Source organism: Dipodascopsis tothii (genome assembly GCF_038497935.1).
Source record: "Dipodascopsis tothii strain CBS 759.85 unplaced genomic scaffold V1510scaffold_6, whole genome shotgun sequence".
In the NCBI taxonomy this organism is placed as follows: Eukaryota; Fungi; Ascomycota; class Lipomycetes; order Lipomycetales; family Lipomycetaceae; genus Neoaidaea; species Neoaidaea tothii.
Window position 1 is genome coordinate 341,404 of NW_027117990.1, and position 22,393 is coordinate 363,796.

Sequence of the window (22,393 nt, forward strand, 5' to 3'; positions counted from 1 at the left end):
GTTTAAACTCTGTATCGTGTATTTCATTTCCAGGAAGAATACACGCTGAGGGCGGTGTATACTTTTTCGCAAGAGAAGGAACGTGCATTGGCCGCTTCCTCTTCCAAAATTGACGAAGATCAGTCGGGGGGAGGCTGAAGCGTTGTTGTATGTTGGCTAGGTCAAACGACAGGAGAGCCAAGTCTGTTCCGCTATATATATCGTTCCTGGGCCCATCGGATCTGCTATGATCTATACTGCGCGAGCGTACACCCGGCACCCCATCAATCGGACTTAGCCCGCTCACCATCTCGATCGTCGCGTCGCTGTCGACCCCGCCGCGCCCGCCCGCTCTCTGCCCCGGCTCCCGGCCTCGTGTCCGTCGCCGGCTGCTTGGCCCGCTCCCTGATTCGCGTGTCGCCCACGGCTGCCGCGTGTCCGGAGGGTTGCCAACTCAAATACGTGGCCCGCTTGCCTGGCGTTTGTTGTTTGCCGCTTGTCACCGATAGATTTCGAATTGATCCGACCACAAGCCCAGGAACAATTGCTCGAAACATCGGACCGTTTGTCGGATCTAGGCACCGAGCAGCTCCGCCAATAATTCTCCGAACAACCGTGTTCTCCCATACTGAATGTGCACGCTATACGGCGGACCGCACCCTTGATCTAGAACTCGAACAGCACGCCCGCGTCCAGCCGACGCCGCGCTTCAATCCGGAACCGCTCACAACATGACCTCGCAGCAGCCACGCCCGTATGCTGACGAGCAGCCGACGTCGGGCTCGCAGCCGCCGCCCGAGGACCCGTCGTCCGCGACCCGGCTGCCCTCGATCCAGGCCCTGCTCACCAAGTCCTCTGGGGACTCGCACGCGCGCCTGACTCCAGAACACTCGCCGCAGGCGCGCCCGGAGGACTACAAGAACTCGCTGAAACGCTCCAAATACGCGCCGCCGGTCAATCCCAACGGATCGGGCCCGGCCGCCCACCAGGGCTACGCCGCGCACCCGGCCCAGGCGCACCACCAGGCGCACCAGCCGCAGCACCAGCTGCCGCAGCACATGCAGCACCCGCAGCACCCACAGCACCCGCCGCACCAAAAGGGCCCCGGCCAGCCGCACCCCGAACAGCCGCTGGGCGGCCCGCCCGGCGGCGCCCATCTCGCGGCCCGCCAGCAGTACTCGTCGCCGCGCCCGGCCGACCAGATGATGCCCTACCAGGGCTCGGGCCCGCCCGCCCACGGGCCGTCCTCGGACTACAACTACATGGTGTACCAGCAACAGCAGCAGGCGCAGGCGCAGCACCAGGGCCGCCTCTCTGTGGCCTACAGCCACGGCCCCGGCCAGCATCAGCCGCCGCCGTCGCAGCAGCAGCCCGCGGCCAAGGTCGCTCCGCACATGGGGCCTGTATATAGCAACCAACCCCTGCCCCAGCAGAGACCGCAGCACCGCCAGCACCACACGTCACATCTGCCCTCGCATCACGGGCAGCCGCCGCCGCAGCAGCACTACTACGACAACGTCCCCCACCAGGACGACGCGGCGCACCACCACATGCGCATGCCCCAGGAGGGCATGTACCAGTACCCGGCAGGTCCGTCACACGCTGGTACGGCGGCGCAGCCTCCGCCCGGGTCCGGTGCCAAGCCCGCATCCGGCCCAGGCCCCGCCGGGCACCACCCCAATGGACTCGTGTACGTGCCGCACGTGCAGTCGTGGCAGGAAGGGCCCGCCGGCAGAATGGGCGACGTCCCGCAGATGCAGCAGCACCGGCCGGTGCCCGTCCACGCGCAGCAGGGCCCGCCGCCGGGAGGCATGCCCAGCCGATTCTCGTACACAGCACAGACAATGGTCAAACCCAAGCGAAAACGCGCCACGCCGGACCAGGTCTCGCGTTTGAACGACATGTTCCAGCAGACCTTCTTCCCCACGACCGAACAACGAATCGAGCTCGCGCGCGAGCTGGGCATGACCCCTCGGACAGTACAGATCTGGTTCCAGAACCGGAGACAGGGCATGAAGGCCGACAAGCGACGGGAAGACGCCAGCGACGTGAAACGATCGGACCGCGAGTACTCTGTCGACGACGACGAACTATCGAAGGACCAGCAGTTTTCGGGCACGGACAACTACTCTTCTGAGGATAGCAAAAACTAGAGATCGCGCTGCGAGGGCGGCGGTCTCGAACGGCTGATCGGGCCTACAGGCTTGTTCCGGTCGGCCCGGGTGGACCGCCTCAGCACGCTCCACGTCAACTAACACGTGCGCCGGCACCGATTTCTCGACTCATTTTACTGTTTAAACGCTCTTTTTCACATGGGGTTTACGATTCGGAAAGTTCAATTGTATTTTTATTGTTTCATATTAATTTGTCAGTTTTAGTCGTCAGATGTACAGTCGCCGATTCCTGCGTGGCCACTCCGCAGGCCGGGCGCGTCAGCCTTTGCGCATTCAGTTCTAGGTTTTGTTTAACGGTCGTCACCTGGTCTGATAAAAGTTAGCCGCTAGTGCTCCTTCCAGTACCCTGTTTCTGAGCTCACCTGATTCCAAAATCGCTTTGAAGACCATTGTATAATTACCACAGTATTGACGACGCTTGTTAGTTCCTTACAGTATGACAGCCTATAGACTCCAGTCTCTGCCGCTCGACAGTCTTCACGACAATGGCCCAGACCAGCTTGAGTTCGTTTTGGATTGATATGAATGAATGTATATATATGTTAATGTACGCTAAGATCATCATGTAATAAATAGTCAAAAACATCAAGCTAAGTGGACGTGTGCAGACACATGCTACGCCGTATGATCCGGGCAGTCGCGCTTCACGACCATACCATGGAACCTGGTCGGGTAATGTGTCATTGTTTCGCCGAATTGGCTCAAGATAGTTCGCCACAGTACGATTCCGACGTCCGGACTTAAGAGGAGACGCGTATTTTTAGATAAGGGCCGTCATAGAGTTGCCGCGGCTCCATGGGTTCCAAGAAAGCTACCGTTCTAGCAGGCTACCTTGAGCGAGTCCTAGCAGCTGCCCTGGCCGCGGAACTTTGTTTAATGGCGCACCCGGCTGCGGTAGCGTGCCCGCGACGAGCTCGATGGTCGAATACCAAGCCGATCTAGCGGTTGCTTTCCCGAGACCGACGCCTGTCGCCGGCTGCCAGGCCCTAGAGGCTGAACGGGCGCAGCCTGCGCTGCGTCGCCTGCCTCGGCGCGGATATTACAGCTCGCCACTGGACGCCCTCTCAAGCGCTGACGTCGGGCAAGGCGTCGGTCGCTACACTAGTGGTTGCTCGGATCGCGAGCGACTAACTCAAAACCTCCAGCAGCTGTTTCAGGTAGGCCAGAGCCCCTCAGTGGACACCGGCCGCGCCGCAGCGTCGCTAGCACCGTACAGACAGCACTAAAGCTCTGTGTCTTGGCTTCTAGCTCCAACCAGAGACTTCTGCGATTTATTATTCGCCTTCTACGCGGCCTCAGGGTATGGTTTGATGGTGTGATCGGTCATATGGGCTTCCCTGCGCCAGCGTGACCTGAGCCAGCGTGACCTGAGCCTCTCCGCGCTGATGTGTCATACGGCCTCACCCGCGCAAGCTACATTCAGAATTGTTGCCATTGCATATTGCCACTCTGCTCAGCCGCTTGACGTTGTGCGCGCTCGCCAGTCCATGTGTCAGCGTTCCGGCTAATAGCTGCATCCACCGACAGGCGGCAAAACTATGGGGCTGTACCGCTAATACCGTAGTATACCTAATTAACGCACTAAAGTCGTCCGCTAAACTTAGACATGCATGTGCACGCGTACGTCCAACCATTCTGTATTCACTTACAGGTATCTTGGTACCGCACGGCACCACTAGCCGAATGCGTATTAAATCTATAAAAATTAATCCGTGCATGGCGTCAGGTAGCTATGTAGTCATAATTGGTAAGCGCCGTAACGTTAGTGTAGGATAAGGACTACGCCGCTTTGGCTGCAGAACTGCGGTGTATATGGGTAGCCCATTACTCATCGCGATTTGTGCAGTTAGTGTCAAAGTGTAGGAATGACGGTGCCTTTGGCTTTATGTGCTGCTGCGCACGATTTGGTCATGGCGCGCTAGAAAATGCGCGAAACCAACAGGCACGAAGTAAGTGCGGCGGGGCCGGTATGCACCCGGGGCCGAGACCTCGCGGTGGTACTATTGTGTGGTACCATCATGCGGTACCAGAGTCGCACCGACCCGATAACCTGGGGAGTCCCAAGCTGTTGGAAGCGCGCAACCGTCGCTCGCCAACCACTGTGGCGCAAACGGCCGGGCCCACAGATGATCCGCAGCGCATGCCACGGAGACGCACACATACTATGCCGCCGAGGGATGTGCTGCAACGAGGGTAGGTTCCTGGTTACAGTGAAAACAGCCGAAAGCGGTCGCTGTAAGCGAGCGGAGCTGCATAGTCTCCTGCTGCGCTGGTACGCGCTGGACGTAGCGAGCCGGCTAGCCTCGCTATTCGCACTGCAGCCCAGCTTCCCAAAGAGTTTTGCGAATTCTGCGTATCTCGGTGACCACAGACTAGGAGGTGGCTGATGAATACTCCACGGGCGGAGACAAAAGAGCCGACGGAGCGGATTCGAACCTTGCTAGGCCGTACTCTGCGGTTGCCCGGTAGGAAACCTTAAGTCTCCCCGCAAACCTCCGACCAGCGGTAGAGGTGGCACTGCACACGACAAGCGTCCGGCGCCGGCGTCTACGCTTACGCTACTTGTTGGCCAAAGGGTGCCGTGCGTGCTCCATTTCTCCAAGGTTGTCACGACTGCCATTAGTAAAGACACACCAGCTAAATTTACTTGCCATAAAGTAGCGTTAAGTGCTCTCATCTATGACGGACTATGCACTAGAGCAGCGTCACTTGGGACAAGTGAAGCCGTAATCCGGTGTGCGACATAGCCGCCGCTTGGTGGCACAATATGGGCGGCGCTCTTGCATAACATCTATCACGTAGCCCTACACTACAAGATGTGCGGCATGTTGATAGCACGACATTGGAGCTTTTCGAGTGCCGAGGTCCGTAGCCACCGGGGCTGCCTTTTGGGATTCTTCCGGCCTTCGCTCAAATCCCGGAGTCCGAAGCTCTTCTCTAGCCTAGTGTAACGTCAAGTGCGGTAAGGTGGTGCTCACAAGCCACTTAACTAGCGTAGCGTGACCAGAGTACTGATGCCTGCGCTGATGGCCCCTCGGTCTCCCGTGCAGTAGTTTGCATTATAGAACTACGGGGAGGGCAAATACCATCGGCCTCTTCTCACATTGTACATACGACTACTGCCGTTGTCTCACTTGATGCCTACGCCCAGCACGATTATGCAGCGATACGCTTTGACCGAGCCAGTCCTACTCTGCGGCCAGCCCGTGCTAGTCGCCGTCCCGACCTCCGTGTCCGTACTGGCATAGCGCTCCGTCTCAGGCTGGACTTCCGGGCGGACCCCGGATATCCGCATAGGGATGCGACTCAGTACTCGGAAGCTGTAAAATGAATTGTTATGAATTTAATATGGCGCTACAGCTTGAACTTAAATTTTAAAGGAACAAAGTTTGGCTAGTACAAAAAGGGATTTACACACATGCACACTTTTAGTCCATTCTGAGCGAGCCACGAACGGCCGATGGCCTACGTATGATGTACCAGCTCTTCGGAAAGTCTGGGAGGATTTTGATTCCGGTTTAACATTAGCGGGTTAAAACCAACCGAGATTAAGCCTCCGTCACCCAGCTCCATATGAATTGGCCGTACCGCAGTTCATCCAGGCACTTATCACGGCTTGATCCAGCTAGGAGAGTGCAGTGGTTTTTTATGCAGTGGTTGCCGTGCGCCTCCATCCCTTGTACCGAGTATTGTTCAAGGACGATCTACCTCAATTAGTGATTGGCTCGTGCCGTCGCCCCTTTACATACGTAAAACCTCTACCGCACTCTTGCCGCGCTCAATATGCTTTCTTGCGAAGTGTACCATGCCGGCCGTACCGGCGATTGAATGATCTAGAGCCAGACTTGGCGCTTAGGTTAGAGTTCGAGCGCGATTAAAGCCATTCAGTCTAATGAAATCATCGTACCTTCTCTGTTGTTCTGTACCGCACCACATGTACTATGCATCTGTCACGGAAATAGGACTTTAGGTCTCTTAGTCCAAAGCACCTACCCTAGAGTAGCTGGTTGTGCGTTTTCGCTCTTTTTACAACCGGCGGCCGAGGTGAGACCTCGACCACGGTGAGATCACCACTCGTAGATAGTCTGACTAGTACCATACTCAGCGTCCATTGTTAGTTACGTTGACGTTGGTGGTTTGTCTTGTCAGCACCAGCCCTTGGGTCTTGGGCAGATAACAGTGTGTTGCTACGTGGCAGTTTAAACTGAGTGTGGGAGTGAATCGGCGTTGAGAGAACTATGGTGCGATACTGTAACTTCTGCTTATCTATACACTTGCCAGCGCCTGCTGGCAATACTGGTCGTAGTGAGTCATGGCTGGCTTGATGGGAAGACATTTATTCCGGCTTGGCTGCAGGCCGCAGACTTCTGTTGCTGGTCGTCTGGAGCAAGCCATTGCTCGGCGCCTGGTGGGTTCGTATGCGTGATACAGGGTTTCAGACAGCGAGGATGGGAGCCTGGAAACGATACCGAAAACGATCTTGGCTTCCTCACAATGTGATTTACTTATCTTTTGCAATTTCGCAGGAAATCGGTCCGCAATGACAGAATCATCTTCGCAGTCTCTGCCCATGTGCTTTGTCTTTCTTTAAAGTGCAACACGTTCACTGAACTCCTCTACAGCTTCGCGGATCGCTCGTACTGCGAATTGAGCCTGGATCGCTGCGAATGCCTCTTGCAGATGCCGAGGGAAATTATAGTTTGTCTTGGGATAATTTTCCCGAGTATCCAGTTTCGCCATAACCATGGCGAACATGGCAGATCTCCTGTTGGATGTGGATTCGCCTGAATGACCGAGCAGAATCTATTCCGTGTGGATATACGACGGGCAGCTGACAGCTTTCAGCTTTGTATGCTGTGGCAATAAGATTCGCAAGCACGTGCGGGTCGGTGCGCCATGTGAGTGATCTGCCCACGAGGTAGCCACAAGGTCGCCTTCGAATACTCGAAATGGAGAAGAAGCAGCGTATTCATTCTATTTTTCGGCAACTGTGGTAATGGAAACTGACAACTGGCTTTAATGATCTACGATCGGTACACAGTACTAGGGGGTGCCTGGCATTATGAGAATTTTTCCAGAAATGGGCTTTACAGGCGCGTTTGACCCGACTGGAACGCGTGCTCTTGCTCACGACGTTCCGCTTGCCTGGACGAAAACTCGAGCGCATCTGATGCGAAGGCCTGGCTTGTGACCTCTGCTAGGATATCTCGTTGTAACTAGCTTGCTATATGATTTTAGCATGCTAATTATTCACCTCGCGTGCCTAGCTGCATACACACCAAACACAGACGCCGTGCCGATCTGCTGCTCTGTTCCATAAGAGAATAATGAAGCCTGGAGCGTGCTGCATCTCTAGGGCGTTGCCGTGTTTGTCGTGTCTCGCCATAATGTCTCCTTCACCAATAATTACAATCATACATGGAAAACGGTGCGATTCAAAAAACAAGACCCGGACGAGTTCAAGAGCAATTGATTCTCACTGCCCTGACAACCGCGCGCTGTCCGTATAAGTATTCGCTCAGCACCCGCTGGTCGGCTACTATACTAACGTCGATCCACCATCGATCGTTCCGAATTCTTTAGCATGAGCGCGCCCCAGAGGCTACACTGCAACACACATCACACCCCTCTTCGTCGCAGTCTCTTCAATCTCCTTTCGTTGCGATTGTTCAGGTTATTTTACGACAAGGAGTGTTAGCCCTTCACGCAAACGTGAATCTTCGGCCTTTGCGCAGCCAGCTTATTTTTATATACCCTTGCACATATCACTCCCTGATACATATCCAATCTGTTCTATGCATGCTCTGCTGAATACCAGTCCCCATCAACGGCTCTCAGCCGTCATTTCAGTGATGTGTGTTTCGCGCACAATTAATATATTTCTAAAGGAACTTGTACCTTTTTTGACTAGCTAATACATACTTAATGTCAGTTATACATGAATTGGTGATATGCATGTCACCCACACCCAGCTATACCATAGCCATTCCGCTCGTCGAACTCGGACGACTATAAAGAGCTGTTCGTAGATTATTACTGATGCCCTCTAAATCGCGAAAATTTAATGTTCCGATCTAAGTTGTTCGGAGCCGGTGGCTTGGGACGAAGTGTCTACTAATTGTTGGCAGCCAAACCAACAGTCTGGAAACAAAAACTTTCTTGCTCGCCAAAATTTACCTCGACAGTATTGAGAGGAGGATGAGTGCACTGCCTTACAAAATCGGCAACTGTCGAAACGCGTGGCACGTCCGATGCTGCACAAGGTTTTTCTGGGAGGAATCGAGCAGGACACATGATCGATCCATTGTTATACCTGCCGTCGACGTCTGAACTGACCGAGGCAGGACCGGCAACTCGGCTGACGACACGGCCTACGGCTGTACGAGTCGAAGCCTGGCGCCAAAAACCCGGGATGCCAGTCTGACATCATCCGGTATGTGATGATGACTCAGCAGTACTTTGTTACCTGTATGTTGCCTGCTGGTTACTTAGGGACTCCTTACGCTTTACGGTATCGCTCCCTGAATATGAAGTTCATATAAATCCACGGCTGCATAAACTTGTACCGCGACGCGCGTCCCTCAGCACCCTGTCGGACGTTTGTGCTCGGCTTCCAGATACCACCGGATGGCAGTATGGAGGCGTGGTGGACTTGCGTGAGCGGGTCGGGGCTGTGCGTCCCGGATCAGTGAGCCTACTTCGGCCATTTTCGCGAATTACCTGGACACAAGAACGTGCGAATCTGTTCAGCCGTCAGCATCAGCGTCGGCCAACGTGGCCTTTGGCCTTCCAGGCGCACCTGATGCTATCCCACTAAGCTGTATGAATCAATTAATCTAATTTAAGCTTGTTAAAGGCTGACTCCAGAAGTAGGAACCGGCATAGCACAGAACCTGTTGCGGTGCTGCACTGACTGGATCCAGGAGATCGTCACACAGCGGGGTTTTGGACCTGACGTAATACAAGCGGCTGACTATGGGCTGCAGTTGCCTAGCAATTGCCCCGATTTTCATCGGTCGGGCGTACGTGGTATGAGGCCAACAGAGTCAACGTCCAGGCGTTAACATCAAGCACGATCAGCTATAAGGCGTACAGGCCTATCCAGCACAAGCGCCAGAAGCCCACTGGCAGCCTTGTCTGCGACATTACAGGGCAATTGCACTGCGCGGTAGCTCGGAGTGTAAGGCTGCGGCTATTCCAGTTAGACGCTCGAGATCGATATCTACTTGTTGTACAGAAGGGCGGCAGCGGATCGCCAGAGCCTAAGAATTGTCTAACTCTGCTCGGTAGTTTAGCTCACGCATACATCGTGATCATACAATTTGTCAAGAGATTTGGACGCGTACAAGCGGTGTCTGGCCGCTGTATAAATCGAGCTCAATTTCCGCTGGTAGGTCGAATCTTGCACACAGATTGGACATTCAACCTTTCTTAAGACATCTACAAAATGCACGGAGGACCTGGAGGTATGTGCGCTGCTCATGCAGTGCTAACATTCTAAGGATTTGGCGGAGCTGGCGGACCCCATGGAGGCCCTGGTGGTAACCAGGGTGGTCACCAGGGCGGCTTTGGTGGCCCGGGTGGTAACCAGGGCGGTTACCAGGGCGGACACCAGGGCGGCTTCGGTGGACCCGGCGGGAACCAGGGCGGTCACCAGGGCGGTCACCAGGGTGGTCACCAGGGCGGTCCTGGAGGCTTTCAGGGCGGCCCCGGAGGCTTCCAGGGCGGTCACCAGGGCGCTCCCGGTGGAAACCAGGGATTTGGTGGCCCGGGTGGTCCCGGCGGTCACCAGGGCGGCAACCAGGGTGGTTTCGGCGGCCCTGGTCGCCATTAAGTGTATACACAAGCGAGTATATAGCGACGTTCGTGGACCAGATCCGTCATGTACTGCCACAGCGAGCGGCATAGTCTTGGTCACAATGCAAATCACGAATCACATGGCATTCACAGTGTAGCACCCGTTCGCTCACATGCGCTGTGCGGCGCGCCAGCGCGTCTCCCGAGCCGTTGACGCCGGTCGCGAACTCCGGGTAACTGTAGTCAATTTTTTCTAGAAATCGTGGTTCTTCGTACGCACGCACAGGCACCGACGACACAATCGCTACGCCAATCGACAACGAGTGGCTGGTCCCTGTGCTTGAATCTTTGCAGCCCGCAATCCGGTAGCACACAATGGCGAAATACAACATCTCGCTGGACGACCTGACGCCCAACAACCTGCAGGTCCTACGTCGGATCAACAGCGTCGTTCTGCCGCTGCCGTACTCTGACGCCTGGTACAAGGAGTCGCTGACGGTTGGCCCTCTGGTTAAGCTGGCGTTCTTCAACGAGATTCCGGTCGGCGCGATTAGATGCTCGCTGGTGGTCCCGCAGAAGCACAATGTGGGCGAGTCCAAGATCTACATCATGACGCTGGCTGTGTTGGCGCCGTACCGGCGCTACGGCATCGGCAAGCAGCTTGTGGACTACATTATCAACGACGTGGTCAAGCTGGAAGAGATGGCGTTTGTCAAGGAGGTGTACTGTCACGTGTGGGTCGAGAACACGGACGCGCTCGAGTGGTACGTGAAGACGGCCGGGTTCGAAAAGGGCGAGGTCGTGCCGGGCTACTACAAGAAGATGGACCCCCCCGGAGATGCTGTTGTGCTCCGCAAGCGGGTTTGACTGCACCGTGTTGGACAGATTCTACGAGGAATTGCATGACCGGGGTCGTATAGAGACCATGTGAGGCATAGCAGACCGCGGACGCGGCGGTCTGAGCAGAGTGCAATTAGCATGACGGTTCTGTACATTAAATCAACCGGACGACTAGTTGACCCTGACTTCGTTCTCCTTGTTCTCGTCGTCGGCGATGGCTGGGGCTTTGTCGGAGACCGGCGGCGACGTAGCGGCGACCGACGCCAGCTTCTCGGCACGCCGGCTCTTGCGCAGGGCCGTGATCGTGTCGTGGAACTCCTGGCGGAGGTCCTCCTTGTAGGTGAAGAGCTCGCCGAGCTCTTTGCGGGCCATGGCAGTGACAAACACGGCGCCGCCGATGAGGGGGCATATGTACAGGAGCGCGGGCTGGCCGGTTTTGAAGAAATGCATGACGGAGATGGTGATGACGAGCGAGAGCACGTACGCGAGCATGCCCGCCGTGAAGTACGGCTTCGGGAATCGGCGGGCCGAGTAGTACTCGGTGCCGGTGTTGAGCCGGTGGAAGTTGTGCAGGTCAAACCGGAGGCAGAGAGACAGGAACAACGCCGGGACGACGATGTCGCCGAGGCCGAGCATGGCCAGCGAGCCCTCGGGGCTGGACACGGTCGGCGGGCGGGGCGCGGTCAGCTTGATGGGCACGGTCAGCGTCGTGGCCACAGTGACCATGATGTCTGTGCCAAAGACGAAGAAGATGTCGTAGAAGAAGAGGCCGCCAAGGAGGATGTAGCCGGTTTTGAACGAGTCGATCGTCAGCAACTGAATGCTGCCGTAGGCGAACGACGAGCCGAGGATGTTGCCGAGCGTCCAGTGGCCGGTGTAGATGTTGGCGCCGACGACGGCCAGGCCGACGACGAGGCCGAGCACGTCGCCGGTGCCGACGTAGCGCATGTACGAGAAGCCCGGCACCGGCGTGAGGTAGCCGGCGACCTTGGCAGACGAAGCCGCAAGCTCCTTGGCGGCGGCCTCCGGGCTCTTGGAGACCAGGCCCTTCACGCCGTCAACGATGGTCTCGATCCAGCCCTTCTCCGGGGCATCCTTCTCTGCCTCGTCGTCGACGTCGTCGACGTCCTCCTCGGGCTCGCGAGCGTCGTAGGGCATGCCCTCGATCACGGGCTCCTCGACCAGCGCGAGCTGCCACACCTCGTACTTGCCGCCGGTAGCCCGCACGTAGAAGTTGTAGGCGGCCGCAAACGCCGAGGCGATGTTGAACACGCCCAGCACGGAGAAGTACGAGTTCATCAGCAGCTGGATGTAGTGCGCGCTCAGCTTCTTGAGCGCGTAGTACATGCTGACCAGCGTGATCCCGCCAAAGACAGGCATCAGCCACGCGTCCTCGGCGGCCAGCTTGTCGCCGCCGCCGCTGCGGCCCTCAATGACGTCGTCGATGAGCTCCTTGGCGTCGCGGTAGCGGCCGCAGGCGCGCAGCTTGTCGTAGCGCTCGCGCGAGAGAATGAAACCTCGGCGGGCGGGCGAGATCGTGTCGAGATCGGTCGGGTGGAAGAGCTCGTGGCGCGGATTGGCCGGCTGCGCGTTGCTCGGCCGGTACAGCGTAGCGTACGAGGCCGCGTAGATGACGGCGACGGCCGAAACAACGAGCACCGAGTACGTCAGGTAGACCGGATCGATGTACTTCTCGACGGCATCGAAGATTGACGGCTGGCCGCTCTCGGTGTACTTGCCGATGGCCGTGCGGGCGGCATCAAAGACGTAGTCCTTGAGAGCGGCTGCGGACGAGGTCCGAGAGGTTGTGTTTGCCATCTGCGAGTTAGCACACGATCTCTGGTTCTGGCAGCCGGCGACGGCCCGCAGAGGCCCGGGAAGGCTGCTCGTGCGAGCCCATTGGCAGGCTGCCAGCGCTGGACGTACCGTTGAGCCTTGGGGGAGAGAATGCTGAGGACGACAGAGTACAAGGGCTGGGAGAAACTATCGCCGTGGCCGGATGTGCACGTGCGAGACCATTGCGGCGAAGACGATATACGCTTTTGGCTGCGCGCGATGGCATAGCGGCTCTACGGGAGCACCACGGTTCCGCCGGGCAGACGCGCCGCCGGCGGGCCTGCAGCGCGGGCGGCACCGAGGAGCGCGGCAGCCAGGCGCGATCACGTGACACAAATGAGCCGCACGTCGTGCGGCTGACAGCCGCGGCCCGCGCCCGCTGCAGCCGCACCGCTGCCGACGCGTCCGCGCACGCCCGCTCGCCACCCGCCACTGTGCGCGTGCCCTACCCCGCTTGCTGCAGCCGCGTGCCACCAGCGACGCGTGCAGCTGCGGCTCGGTTTCAGCGCCACAGTGCGCCCCCGGCTGTCTGCAGCGCCACACGTAGCTCACCCCACCATGGACGCGACCCAGACCGAGCCGAAACCGGGCCCTTCCCCCAGGGGGCTGGTGTATCGCCGTTGCCGTGTCGGCCGCTGCCGTGCCGGCCACTGCCGTGCGCGCCCATGCTAGGCCGTGGCCGCCAGTCGTCCGTCCGGCGGCTAGCTTCTCCCCAGCTCCAGCCGACGACGCGGTTTATATGCCAGGCCTCCCCCCGACGCTCGTAGCGACCAACCCCACCGACACCGGCGGCGCAGCTTCTTCTGTGCTGCCGAGACCCGTCTTGGCCCTGCCTGTGGCCGCCAGAGCACGCACCCGCCCGCCAGCTGGCGGACGGGCCCCGCATGGATGGGCCGGCCAAAGCCATGGGCGCGCCGGCTGCGCTCGATGCTAGGTACGTACAGCGCGCTCTCGGCCGTCGCGGTCACGCGCCGCCGCGCCGCGCCGGGTCACGGTCGCTCTCTGTGCGCTGCCAGCTGGCCGCAGCCGGCTCGGAACGACTCGGGCTTGGCCGGCCGGACAAACCACAAGAGACTAGCGCGATCCTCAGGCCGCGCCCGGCCCGCCGGCGCTAGCCGTGCTCCGATAGGTCACACACTGCGGCCGGCGCCGCCGCGCGGGCGCTAAGCCCCATACGGCGCCCCACACGTCGAGCGTCGCTCCATGGGGCAGTCTCCGGGGCGGTCCTGTCGTCATTGACCGGCCCGTCTGCACCGGCCCCGTGAACGTATGCGTTTACAGAGCCCCACGGCCGCTTTGGGCATGGTCGCGCGCCCGGCCCCGGCCGCCCTGTCGAGCGCGTTCCGGGGACTGTGTCAGACACGGCGGCCGCACTAAGCGGCGCCCTGCTGTGCCTTATCTGGGGAAGCGCCCGCGCGGCGGTGCCGGCGACGGCGTCCGACCGGGCCGAAAGCGCGGCCGGCGGCGCGGCCGCGGGTTCTGGCCGGACCCAGCGATAGTGGAGACGCCTGCCCCGCGACCCATCCTTGGAGGGCGATAGTGCTAACGTTCAGTGCCTCTAGTTGTAGTATTAATCTCCTGCAACTTTCTTTGGCCGCCTAGCGAAGCAACGCTGCGCGCACCTTCCCTGTCCTCCAAACCATCTGGCCCGGCCGAAATTTTTATAAATAGTCTACGCTACCCATCCGCTCTCGTCGACACACTCACGACAGGTAGATTCAGGATGACCACACTTCAAAAGGAAACGGCGGCGGTGGTGCGGCAATTCGAGGTCTCGCCGAAGGAGATCTCGGAGATCTCGGACGAGTTTATCCGGCTGGCAGGTAGGTGACAGCGGCGCGGCGACGCGGCCGCGACACCGCGCGGCTACAGACGCTGACCAGCAGTCCAAGGACTGGGCTCGCACACGGGCACGCTGTCGATGATTCCGACCTACGGTACGTGAGGCGCAAATTGCGGGGTTGTGTGGCTGACACCGCAGTGACGTCCATTCCCGACGGCACCGAGACCGGCACGTTCCTCGCGGTCGACCTCGGCGGCACCAACTTCCGCGTGTGCTCGATCAAGCTCAAGGGCTCGGGGCAGTTCTCGATCAAGCAGAGCAAGACGGTGATCCCGCGGTCGCTCATGACGGGCACGTCCAAGGAGCTGTTCGGCTTCCTGGCGTCCAAGGTCAGCGACTTCATCAACGACCACCTGGGCGAGCACTTTGAGGAGATGAAGACGCGGACCGGCGAGGACGAGCACATCTTCAAGCTCGGCTTCACGTTCTCGTTCCCGATCAACCAGACGGCGGTCAACCGGGGCACGCTGCTGCGGTGGACCAAGGGCTTCGACGTCGTGGACGCCATCGGCAAGGACGTCTGCCTGATGCTCCAGGAAGAGCTCGACGCGCTCGACCTCAAGACGCACGTTGCGGCGCTCGTCAACGACACCGTCGGCACGCTCATGTCGCGCGCCTACACGTTCCCCGGCAACCACACCACGGTTGCCGGCGTCATCCTGGGCACCGGCACCAATTGTGCGTACATCGAGAGCATGCCGGCCATCACCAAGCTCGACCACTCGGCCCAGCCCGACGCGATTGCGAACGTGCCCAACATGATTGTCAACACCGAGTGGGGTGCGTTTGACGACGAGCTGCTGGTCATGCCCATGACCATCTACGACCGCGAGCTCGACGGCCACACGCCCAACCCGGGCGCGCAGATGTTCGAGAAGCGCGTGTCGGGCATGTTCTTGGGCGAGCTCCTGCGCTGCGTTGTTGCCGACCTCATCGACCGCAACGTCCTCTTTGGCGGCCGCTCGTCCACGCCGCTCATCACGCCCTGGAGCCAGGACACGTCCGTGCTCTCGCGCATGCAGGCCGACATCACGCCCGACCTCGAGACTGTCAACAACATCGTCACGCGCGAGTTCGAGATCCCGTCGTGCACGTACGACGAGCGCGTCGCGCTCAAGACCATCGTTGACGCCATCGGCCGCCGCTCGGCCTACCTCTCGGGTGCAGTCATCTCCGGCCTGCTCCGCCACACCAAGTCGATCGGCGGCCCCCGGCCAGTTGACATCGGCGTCGACGGCTCTGTCTTTGAGTTCTACCCAGACTACGAGATCATGATGCGCGAGGCCATCGCTATCGCCCTCGGATCCGAGGTCGAGCAGGCCATCAGCATCGGTATTGCCAAGGACGGCAGTGGTGTCGGCGCCGCGCTGTGCGCGCTCGTCGCCTAAGCCGGCCCGGGCCGCAGTCTGGGCAGGCCTCAGCTGCACTCATCCCTCCGCCGGCCTAGCGGCCCTCACTGGACGATGCTCCCCAGGTCTGATTTTGAACGTATCTTGACCGGCATCACATTATAGACCGTGCTGCTCGCTCAATACAGTGCCGAACTAGCATTCTTTCTTCGACCTCTCGGGCCGCCGCGGGCTGCCAGCCATTCGTAGCCGGGCCGGGTTGCCGGCCGGGACCGTGCGTGACCGTTAGTGGCCGCAGTCACGTTACTGCGCGCGTCCGGCTCTCCAGCCACAGGCACTGAGCCACACGGGACCCAAAGGCCGGGTTGCGCCTCCGCCGATTCCGGCACTGGCAAACCCAATGCCCGCGTTGATCTGTCAACCCCGGCAGCCAGTGACGTCGCAAGTCCGCGGGGCCGCCACCAGCTGGGACGGTGTTTAGCCACTACGGGCGCCTACCGTGTGTCCGACTGGCGGTCGGAACTGAGCGCGGTCCACTAGAGAGACCTGCAGGCGTACACACATCCGGCGGTCACGTCCCGGGAGATCACCGTACGGTGGCGTGTTTATGGCTTTAAGCGCCCCAGCATTCCATATATGCGCCACTTATGCTCAAAACTCTTACACTTCTGATCGTTCCATCGAATTCTACCGGTCGACAGGCGACACAAGTGTCCAACCAAAAGTGCACTTCCAGCGACGCCGAGCACTTTCCGCTGCCTTCTTTATTTTTTCCCGCACAAATTTTGGCAGCGCTAGGAAAAAATTATATAAAGAAAATTGTTTTTTTCCGCGGTTTACATCAAATTTTTATAATTTATATATATTCATATATATATTTTATATCTTGTAAATAGGTTCATACTAGAAATCTCAAGATGCTTGCTTCGAGATTCGCCAGATCTGCTGCCCGTTCGGTAAGTTTCCCTCGCGATTGGATGGTGCGCGGCTGAAGCCGGCAATGAAGGGGTCAATGAAAAAATTTGCATTGGCTGCGGAGTTGCCGGGTGGGCGTCGGTGGCGACGGCAGCACAAGAGAGCGGTTGCAGACAATGGCAACGGTGTGTCTGGTGCATGCAGTTGTCGCGCGACGCCATTGCCGCGCGGATTGACCTCAAACAAGTGCTGACCCCGCAGTCGGTTGCCCGGCGGCTGCCGCTGTCGTCGACGTCGATGCGCATGAACTCGTCCAAGGTTCAGGGCGCCGTTGTCGGTATCGACCTTGGCACGACCAACTCGGCCGTCGCCATCATGGAGGGCAAGATCCCCAAGGTTCTCGAGAACTCGGAGGGTGCTCGCACGACCCCCTCGGTTGTCGCCTTCACCAAGGAGGGCGAGCGCCTGGTCGGTGTCCCGGCCAAGCGCCAGGCTGTTGTCAACCCCGAGAACACGCTGTTTGCCACCAAGCGTCTGATCGGCCGCCGGTGGGAGGACATCGAGGTCCAGCGCGACATCAAGCAGGTCCCTTACAAGATCGTCAAGCACACCAACGGTGACGCTTGGGTCGAGGCCCGCGGCGAGAAGTACTCCCCCTCGCAGATCGGCTCGTTCGTCCTCACCAAGATGAAGGAGACCGCTGAGGCCTACCTCGGCAAGCCCGTCAAGAACGCTGTTGTCACCGTTCCTGCCTACTTCAACGACGCTCAGCGTCAGGCTACCAAGGACGCCGGTCAGATCGGTGGCCTGAACGTTCTGCGTGTGGTCAACGAGCCCACTGCCGCTGCTCTGGCCTACGGTCTGGAGAAGGAGAGCGACCGCGTGATCGCCGTCTTCGACCTTGGTGGAGGCACTTTCGATATCTCGATCCTGGAGATCGAGAAGGGCGTGTTCGAGGTCAAGTCGACCAACGGTGACACCCACCTCGGCGGTGAGGACTTCGACATCCAGGTCGTCCGCAAGCTCGTTGAGGAGTTCAAGAAGGACACTGGCATCGACCTCGAGAACGACAGAATGGCGATCCAGCGTATCCGTGAGGCTGCTGAGAAGGCCAAGATCGAGCTGTCGTCGACTGTGGCGACCGAGATCAACCTGCCGTTCATCACCGCGGACGCGTCGGGCCCCAAGCACATCAACACCAAGATCACCCGTGCTCAGTTTGAGGGCTACGTCGACAACCTGATCAAGCGCACTGTCGACCCCGTCAAGAAGGCGCTCAAGGACGCCAACCTGTCGGCCAGCCAGGTCGACGAGGTCATCCTGGTTGGTGGCATGACCCGTATGCCCAAGGTTGTCGAGACTGTCAAGTCGCTCTTCCAGAAGGACCCCGTCAAGTCGGTCAACCCCGACGAGGCTGTGTCGATCGGTGCCGCCATCCAGGGCGCCGTCCTGTCGGGCGAGGTCATGGACATTCTGCTGCTCGACGTCACCCCCCTGTCGCTCGGAATCGAGACCCTCGGCGGTGTCTTCACCCGCCTGATCAACCGCAACACCACCATCCCGACCAAGAAGTCGCAGGTGTTCTCGACCGCCGCGTCGGGCCAGACCTCGGTCGAGATCCGCGTGTTCCAGGGTGAGCGTGAGCTCGTCCGTGACAACAAGCTCATCGGCAACTTCACGCTGTCGGGCATCCCCCCCGCGCCCAAGGGCGTTCCCCAGATCGAGGTCACGTTCGACATCGACGCGGACGGAATCATCAACGTCCACGCCCGCGACAAGGCCACCGAGAAGGACGCGTCGATCACCGTCGCCGGCTCGTCGGGTCTGTCGGACTCGGAGATCGAGAAGATGGTCAACGACGCCGAGAAGTTCCGCGAGCAGGACCAGGCCCGCAAGGAGGCCATTGAGTCTGCCAACCGCGCCGACGGCATCTGCAACGACACCGAGAACGCGCTGAACGAGTTTGAGAAGCAGATCGACGCCGAGGAGGCCAAGAAGATCAAGGAGAAGATCGCCGAGCTGCGCGAGCTGGTCGCCAAGGCCCAGTCGGGCGAGGAGGTTGCTCCCGAGGACCTGAAGGCCAAGAGCGACGAGGTCCAGAACGCTTCGCTCAAGCTGTTTGAGCAGGTCTACAAGGCTAAGCAGGAGCAGAGCAACAACAACGAGCCGCCTAAGGACGAGAAGAAGTCCGAGTAAATATGATTGGGTGTGCATTTGAAAAGTTGTTTTTGTTTTGTTAATAATCTTATAAGTTGTATGTATAGTAGGGCTTACTCCTTTGCCAAAAACTCTTACCCCTCTCCGATGGTACATAGACTCCTCATTGTATAGTTCATAATATATGAAATTGAATATAGCGGTGCGCTGGGCGCAGAGTAGCCGGGAGCCGGCTTGAGACGTTGTGCTGTATGGACGGCTGGCTGCGCAGACGCGTGCACCGCCACGGTCAGCCCCGGCGCGGCGACGCTGCTGAACTGCGCCAGCTGTCCTGCACCGCCACAGCCATCGGGTGACCTGCCGGTGCAGCCGCAGCCTCCGGCACCGCCACAGATCAGCCTCGGCGGTACCCGGCGCAGCTGCGCCACTCTGCAGGCGTCGTCGAGGCTCGGCTGTGGCGGTGCGCGACCCAGCTCCATTTCGACGTGTTTTCGGCCACTTTGGCCCGACTCGCCAGCACCTCCGCCGACTTCTTCTTCACCGATCCACACAATGGCGGGCGAATCCGACCACAAGTACATGGCGCTCGCCCTCGAGCAGGCCAAAAAGTGCGTGCCCACCAGCACCGCTTACTGTGTCGGCGCCGTTCTTGTCGTGCCGTCCGCCGCCGGCGACCAAATCCTCGCGACCGGCTACTCACGCGAACTGCCCGGAAACACCCACGCCGAGCAGTGCTGCTTCGAAAAGTACGCCGGCGACGGCGCCGCGCCCGCCAGGGCCATCCCCGCCTCGGCCGTGCTGTACACGACCATGGAGCCGTGTGTGGAGCGGCTTTCCGGCAATCTGCCGTGCGTGGACCGGATCCTCCAGTACGGGGTCCAGACCGTCAAGGTCGGGGTGCTCGAGCCCAACACGTTCGTCAAGGACAACGACTCGCTCAAGCGTCTCCAGGCGCACGGGGTCCGGTACGAGCAGGTCCCGGGGTTCGCGGACAAGTGCCTCGAGGTAGCGCGGCGCGGTCACTAGTATTGCAACTCGTAGTAATGTACATATGTAAATATATCTTCTCATTATATACATGCATGAACTGGCTGTGCGATCGGGTATCACCGCTGGCGGTCTTTCTCCTTGTCTTTCTCGCGGCGGCGGCGCTGCTTGCTCTCGAACTCGTGCCACTCGCCGCTGAGCAGGCCAAGACCAGTTGGCCGCTCGGGCAGGGGCGCCTCGGAGGTGAAGTAGGGGTGGGTGAGCGCCTCGGCCGCGGTCGGGCGGCGGGCGGGGTCGAGCGAGAGCAGGGCCTCGGCGAGCCGGAGGCCCTCGGGCGGCAGCAGGTCGCCAAACATGGCGTGGAACTGGCTGGCCCGCGGCTCCTTGGGCCGGACGAGCGAGTGCCAGGGCAGCTTGCCGACGTCCGGCCAGTTGCCGTCGGTGGGCGTGCCCACGACGTCGTAGATGGCGTGCAGCTGGCCGATCTCGTCGTGGCCCTGGAAGATGGCGCGGCGCGTGAAGAGCTCGACCATCAGGCAGCCCGCGCCCCAGATGTCGACGGCCGGGCTGTAGACGGTGGCGCCGAGCAGCAGCTCCGGCGGGCGGTACCACAGCGTGATCACGCGGTTGGTGTACTCGACGTCGGACCGGCGGCGGTTGTAGAAGCGCGCGAGGCCAAAGTCGGCGAGCTTGAGCTGGCCGCCGGACGAGATCAGGATGTTGGAGCCCTTGATGTCGCGGTGCAGGATCCCGCGCCGGTGCAGGTACGCCAGGCCCTGCAGCAGCTGCCGGAAGATGTCCTTCCGGTGCGCGTGTTCCAAAATGAAGTCGGGGTGCGTGAGGATGCCCGACAGGTCGTGGTCGAGGTACTCAAAGACCATGTACACCGAGCTCTTTTCGACCATCATCTCGAGCAGCGACACGACGTTCTCGTGGCGCACGCTCTGCAGGAGCTTGATCTCGCGCAGCGCCGTGATCGGGAACCCGTCGCGCTCGCTCTCCATGCGGATCCGCTTGAGCGCGACCATCTCGTGCGTCACGGGGTTGGTGGCCTTGTAGACCTTGCCGTACGTGCCCTCGCCGACCTGGGCGATGCGCTCGTAGACGGCGCCGGCCTTGTCGTCGGCCCGGGCGGACTTGTGCCGCGAGAACGCCGGGCGGGGCGAGCCCTCCTTGGGCGTGGTGGCGGCGCTGGTGGCGGCCGAGACGGGCGTCGCTGCCGGCGGCGTTTTGGGCGCGGCCGGCGTGGTGGCCCGCGACGCCGGCGGCGTCTCGGCGGCCGGCGTGGTGGCCGCCCGCGCGGGCACCCGCGACGTCTCCTTCTTGGTCGGGATCTTGAAGAACGTCTTCTTGAACCCGCCCTTCTTCTTCTCGTCCTTCTTCTCCTCGGCCGGCTCGGCCTTGGGCGGCTCCGGCGGCGGCGGCGGCGGTGGCGGCGGCTCGCGGGCCTCGGCCGGCGCGGCCACGTCGAGGTCCGGCCCGAACCGCGTCCGGCGGCGGCGCAGGCCGTCGCCGGGCTCGCGCGGGCTCGGCTTGGCCGCCGCGTCGTCCACCGGCTTGATGTGGATCGCGTCCGTGTGCCCGTTGCGGTCGTCGCGGCCGTCGTCGCCGCGGCCGTCGCCGCGGCCGTCAAACAGCTCGCCCGGCCGCTCGTCCGAGTACGCCGGCGCGTAGGCCGGGTACGGCGCCGTCTGCGGCGGCAGCGGCTGCCGGCTGCCCGCGTCGTACGCCCGCCGCCCGCGCGGCGGGCTCGCCGCCCGGTACGGCCGCTCGAACCCGTAGCCGTCGTCGTAGCCGTCGCGGCGCGGCGAGAACCGCCGGTCGTCGCGCTCGCGCGGCCGCTTGCGCTCGTCGTCCGTCCAGTCGCGCCGCCCGCCGTAGCTGTACCGCTCCCCCGCGTAGGCCGTCTGGTCGGCGTACGCCGCCGGCCGCTTGTACCGGTACCGGTAGTCGCCCTCGGGCGGCACCGCAAACGACGGCACCGCGTGGCCGCCGCGGCCGCCAAAGCCGTCGCCGCCGGCCGCCGCCGGCTGGAACCGGAACCCGCCGTCGCGGTCCCGCGAGCGCTCGGCCCCGTCGTCCGCGCGGCTGCGCTCGCGCCGCGGCCGCTCGTCCCGCGCCCGCCCGTCTCGATCCCGCTCCCTGGGCTCGCGCTCGCGCTCGCGCTCCCGCCCGCGATACTCGCGCTCGCGATCGCGCTCGTGCTCGCGCTCCCGCGGCCGGTCCAGCTCCCTCAGGTCTCTGTCATCGCGGGCGTCGTGATCCCGCTCAGGCGAGTACCGCCGTCCGGCCGCGCCAGCCATCGGCGCCGTCGCCACCGACGCCGGCCGGCCGTCCGCAAACCGGGCCGGCGGCGAGTGGTCGTTGCCTGGCCGCCGGCCGCCGGCGTAGGCGCCGCTCTGGCGGTACGGGCCGCCAGAGTGATCGTGCCGACGTTTGCGATGGTTTGTCGGATACATCACGCCCGGATACGCATATATAGCCGTGTCTGCCGTCGAATCGCTCGCTGGAAAAAT

At 60.7% G+C, this 22,393-nt stretch overlaps 8 protein-coding genes across 8 annotated transcripts; 6 read left to right on the forward strand and 2 right to left on the reverse strand.

Annotated features, from left to right (window-relative positions):
* The first annotated feature begins 500 nt into the window (after positions 1-500).
* V1510DRAFT_307267 (uncharacterized protein) lies at positions 501-2,601 on the forward strand. Its single transcript, XM_066930720.1, has one exon. The coding sequence runs from the start codon at positions 711-713 to the stop codon at positions 2,130-2,132; it is 1,422 nt and encodes a 473-aa protein (XP_066790571.1). The 5' UTR covers positions 501-710; the 3' UTR covers positions 2,133-2,601.
* Positions 2,602-9,600: 6,999 nt separating this feature from the next.
* V1510DRAFT_406284 (uncharacterized protein) lies at positions 9,601-9,987 on the forward strand (the record flags this gene model as incomplete). The annotated part of the gene is made up of 2 exons (XM_066932371.1): positions 9,601-9,619; positions 9,656-9,987. The coding sequence occupies 2 exons, from the start codon at positions 9,601-9,603 to the stop codon at positions 9,985-9,987; spliced, it is 351 nt and encodes a 116-aa protein (XP_066790572.1).
* Positions 9,988-10,147: 160 nt separating this feature from the next.
* V1510DRAFT_307253 (acyl-CoA N-acyltransferase) lies at positions 10,148-10,889 on the forward strand. The gene has a single exon (XM_066930719.1). It carries the CDS (start codon positions 10,326-10,328, stop codon positions 10,815-10,817), a length of 492 nt encoding a protein of 163 aa, XP_066790573.1. The 5' UTR covers positions 10,148-10,325; the 3' UTR covers positions 10,818-10,889.
* V1510DRAFT_412777 (signal peptide peptidase-domain-containing protein) lies at positions 10,879-12,822 on the reverse strand. Its single transcript, XM_066933127.1, has 2 exons — positions 12,717-12,822; positions 10,879-12,608 (listed from the first exon to the last, which is right to left on the reverse strand). The coding sequence occupies exon 2, from the start codon at positions 12,606-12,608 to the stop codon at positions 10,962-10,964; it is 1,647 nt and encodes a 548-aa protein (XP_066790574.1). The 5' UTR covers positions 12,717-12,822; the 3' UTR covers positions 10,879-10,961.
* A 1,599-nt stretch (positions 12,823-14,421) lies between these two features.
* Positions 14,422-16,296, forward strand: V1510DRAFT_307741 (uncharacterized protein). The gene is made up of 2 exons (XM_066930721.1): positions 14,422-14,449; positions 14,513-16,296. Exon 2 carries the CDS (start codon positions 14,754-14,756, stop codon positions 15,855-15,857), a length of 1,104 nt encoding a protein of 367 aa, XP_066790575.1. The 5' UTR covers positions 14,422-14,449; positions 14,513-14,753; the 3' UTR covers positions 15,858-16,296.
* Positions 16,297-16,661: 365 nt separating this feature from the next.
* Positions 16,662-19,089, forward strand: V1510DRAFT_412786 (heat shock protein 70 family). Its single transcript, XM_066933128.1, has 2 exons — positions 16,662-16,774; positions 16,995-19,089. The coding sequence occupies exons 1-2, from the start codon at positions 16,736-16,738 to the stop codon at positions 18,927-18,929; spliced, it is 1,974 nt and encodes a 657-aa protein (XP_066790576.1). The 5' UTR covers positions 16,662-16,735; the 3' UTR covers positions 18,930-19,089.
* A 251-nt stretch (positions 19,090-19,340) lies between these two features.
* On the forward strand, positions 19,341-19,977 carry V1510DRAFT_412787 (cytidine deaminase-like protein). Its single transcript, XM_066933129.1, has one exon. It carries the CDS (start codon positions 19,443-19,445, stop codon positions 19,914-19,916), a length of 474 nt encoding a protein of 157 aa, XP_066790577.1. The 5' UTR covers positions 19,341-19,442; the 3' UTR covers positions 19,917-19,977.
* V1510DRAFT_412788 (kinase-like domain-containing protein) lies at positions 19,891-21,092 on the reverse strand. Its single transcript, XM_066933130.1, has one exon. The coding sequence runs from the start codon at positions 20,903-20,905 to the stop codon at positions 19,997-19,999; it is 909 nt and encodes a 302-aa protein (XP_066790578.1). The 5' UTR covers positions 20,906-21,092; the 3' UTR covers positions 19,891-19,996.
* Between the last annotated feature and the right edge of the window lie 1,301 nt (positions 21,093-22,393).

Excerpts from the sequence above, each read along its gene's own strand:
- V1510DRAFT_412787 (XM_066933129.1), top strand. The coding sequence starts at position 19,443 with ATGGCGGGCGAATCCGACCACAAGTACATGGCGCTCGCCCTCGAGCAG.
- V1510DRAFT_412777 (XM_066933127.1), bottom strand. The coding sequence starts at position 12,608 with ATGGCAAACACAACCTCTCGGACCTCGTCCGCAGCCGCTCTCAAGGAC.
- V1510DRAFT_307741 (XM_066930721.1), top strand. The coding sequence starts at position 14,754 with ATGACGGGCACGTCCAAGGAGCTGTTCGGCTTCCTGGCGTCCAAGGTC.
- V1510DRAFT_307267 (XM_066930720.1), top strand. The coding sequence starts at position 711 with ATGACCTCGCAGCAGCCACGCCCGTATGCTGACGAGCAGCCGACGTCG.
- V1510DRAFT_412788 (XM_066933130.1), bottom strand. The coding sequence starts at position 20,905 with ATGGTCGCGCTCAAGCGGATCCGCATGGAGAGCGAGCGCGACGGGTTC.
- V1510DRAFT_307253 (XM_066930719.1), top strand. The coding sequence starts at position 10,326 with ATGGCGAAATACAACATCTCGCTGGACGACCTGACGCCCAACAACCTG.
- V1510DRAFT_412786 (XM_066933128.1), top strand. The coding sequence starts at position 16,736 with ATGCTTGCTTCGAGATTCGCCAGATCTGCTGCCCGTTCG. Across the intron at positions 16,775-16,994 it reads CCAGATCTGCTGCCCGTTCG|TCGGTTGCCCGGCGGCTGCC; the intron begins GTAAGTTTCCCT and ends CTGACCCCGCAG.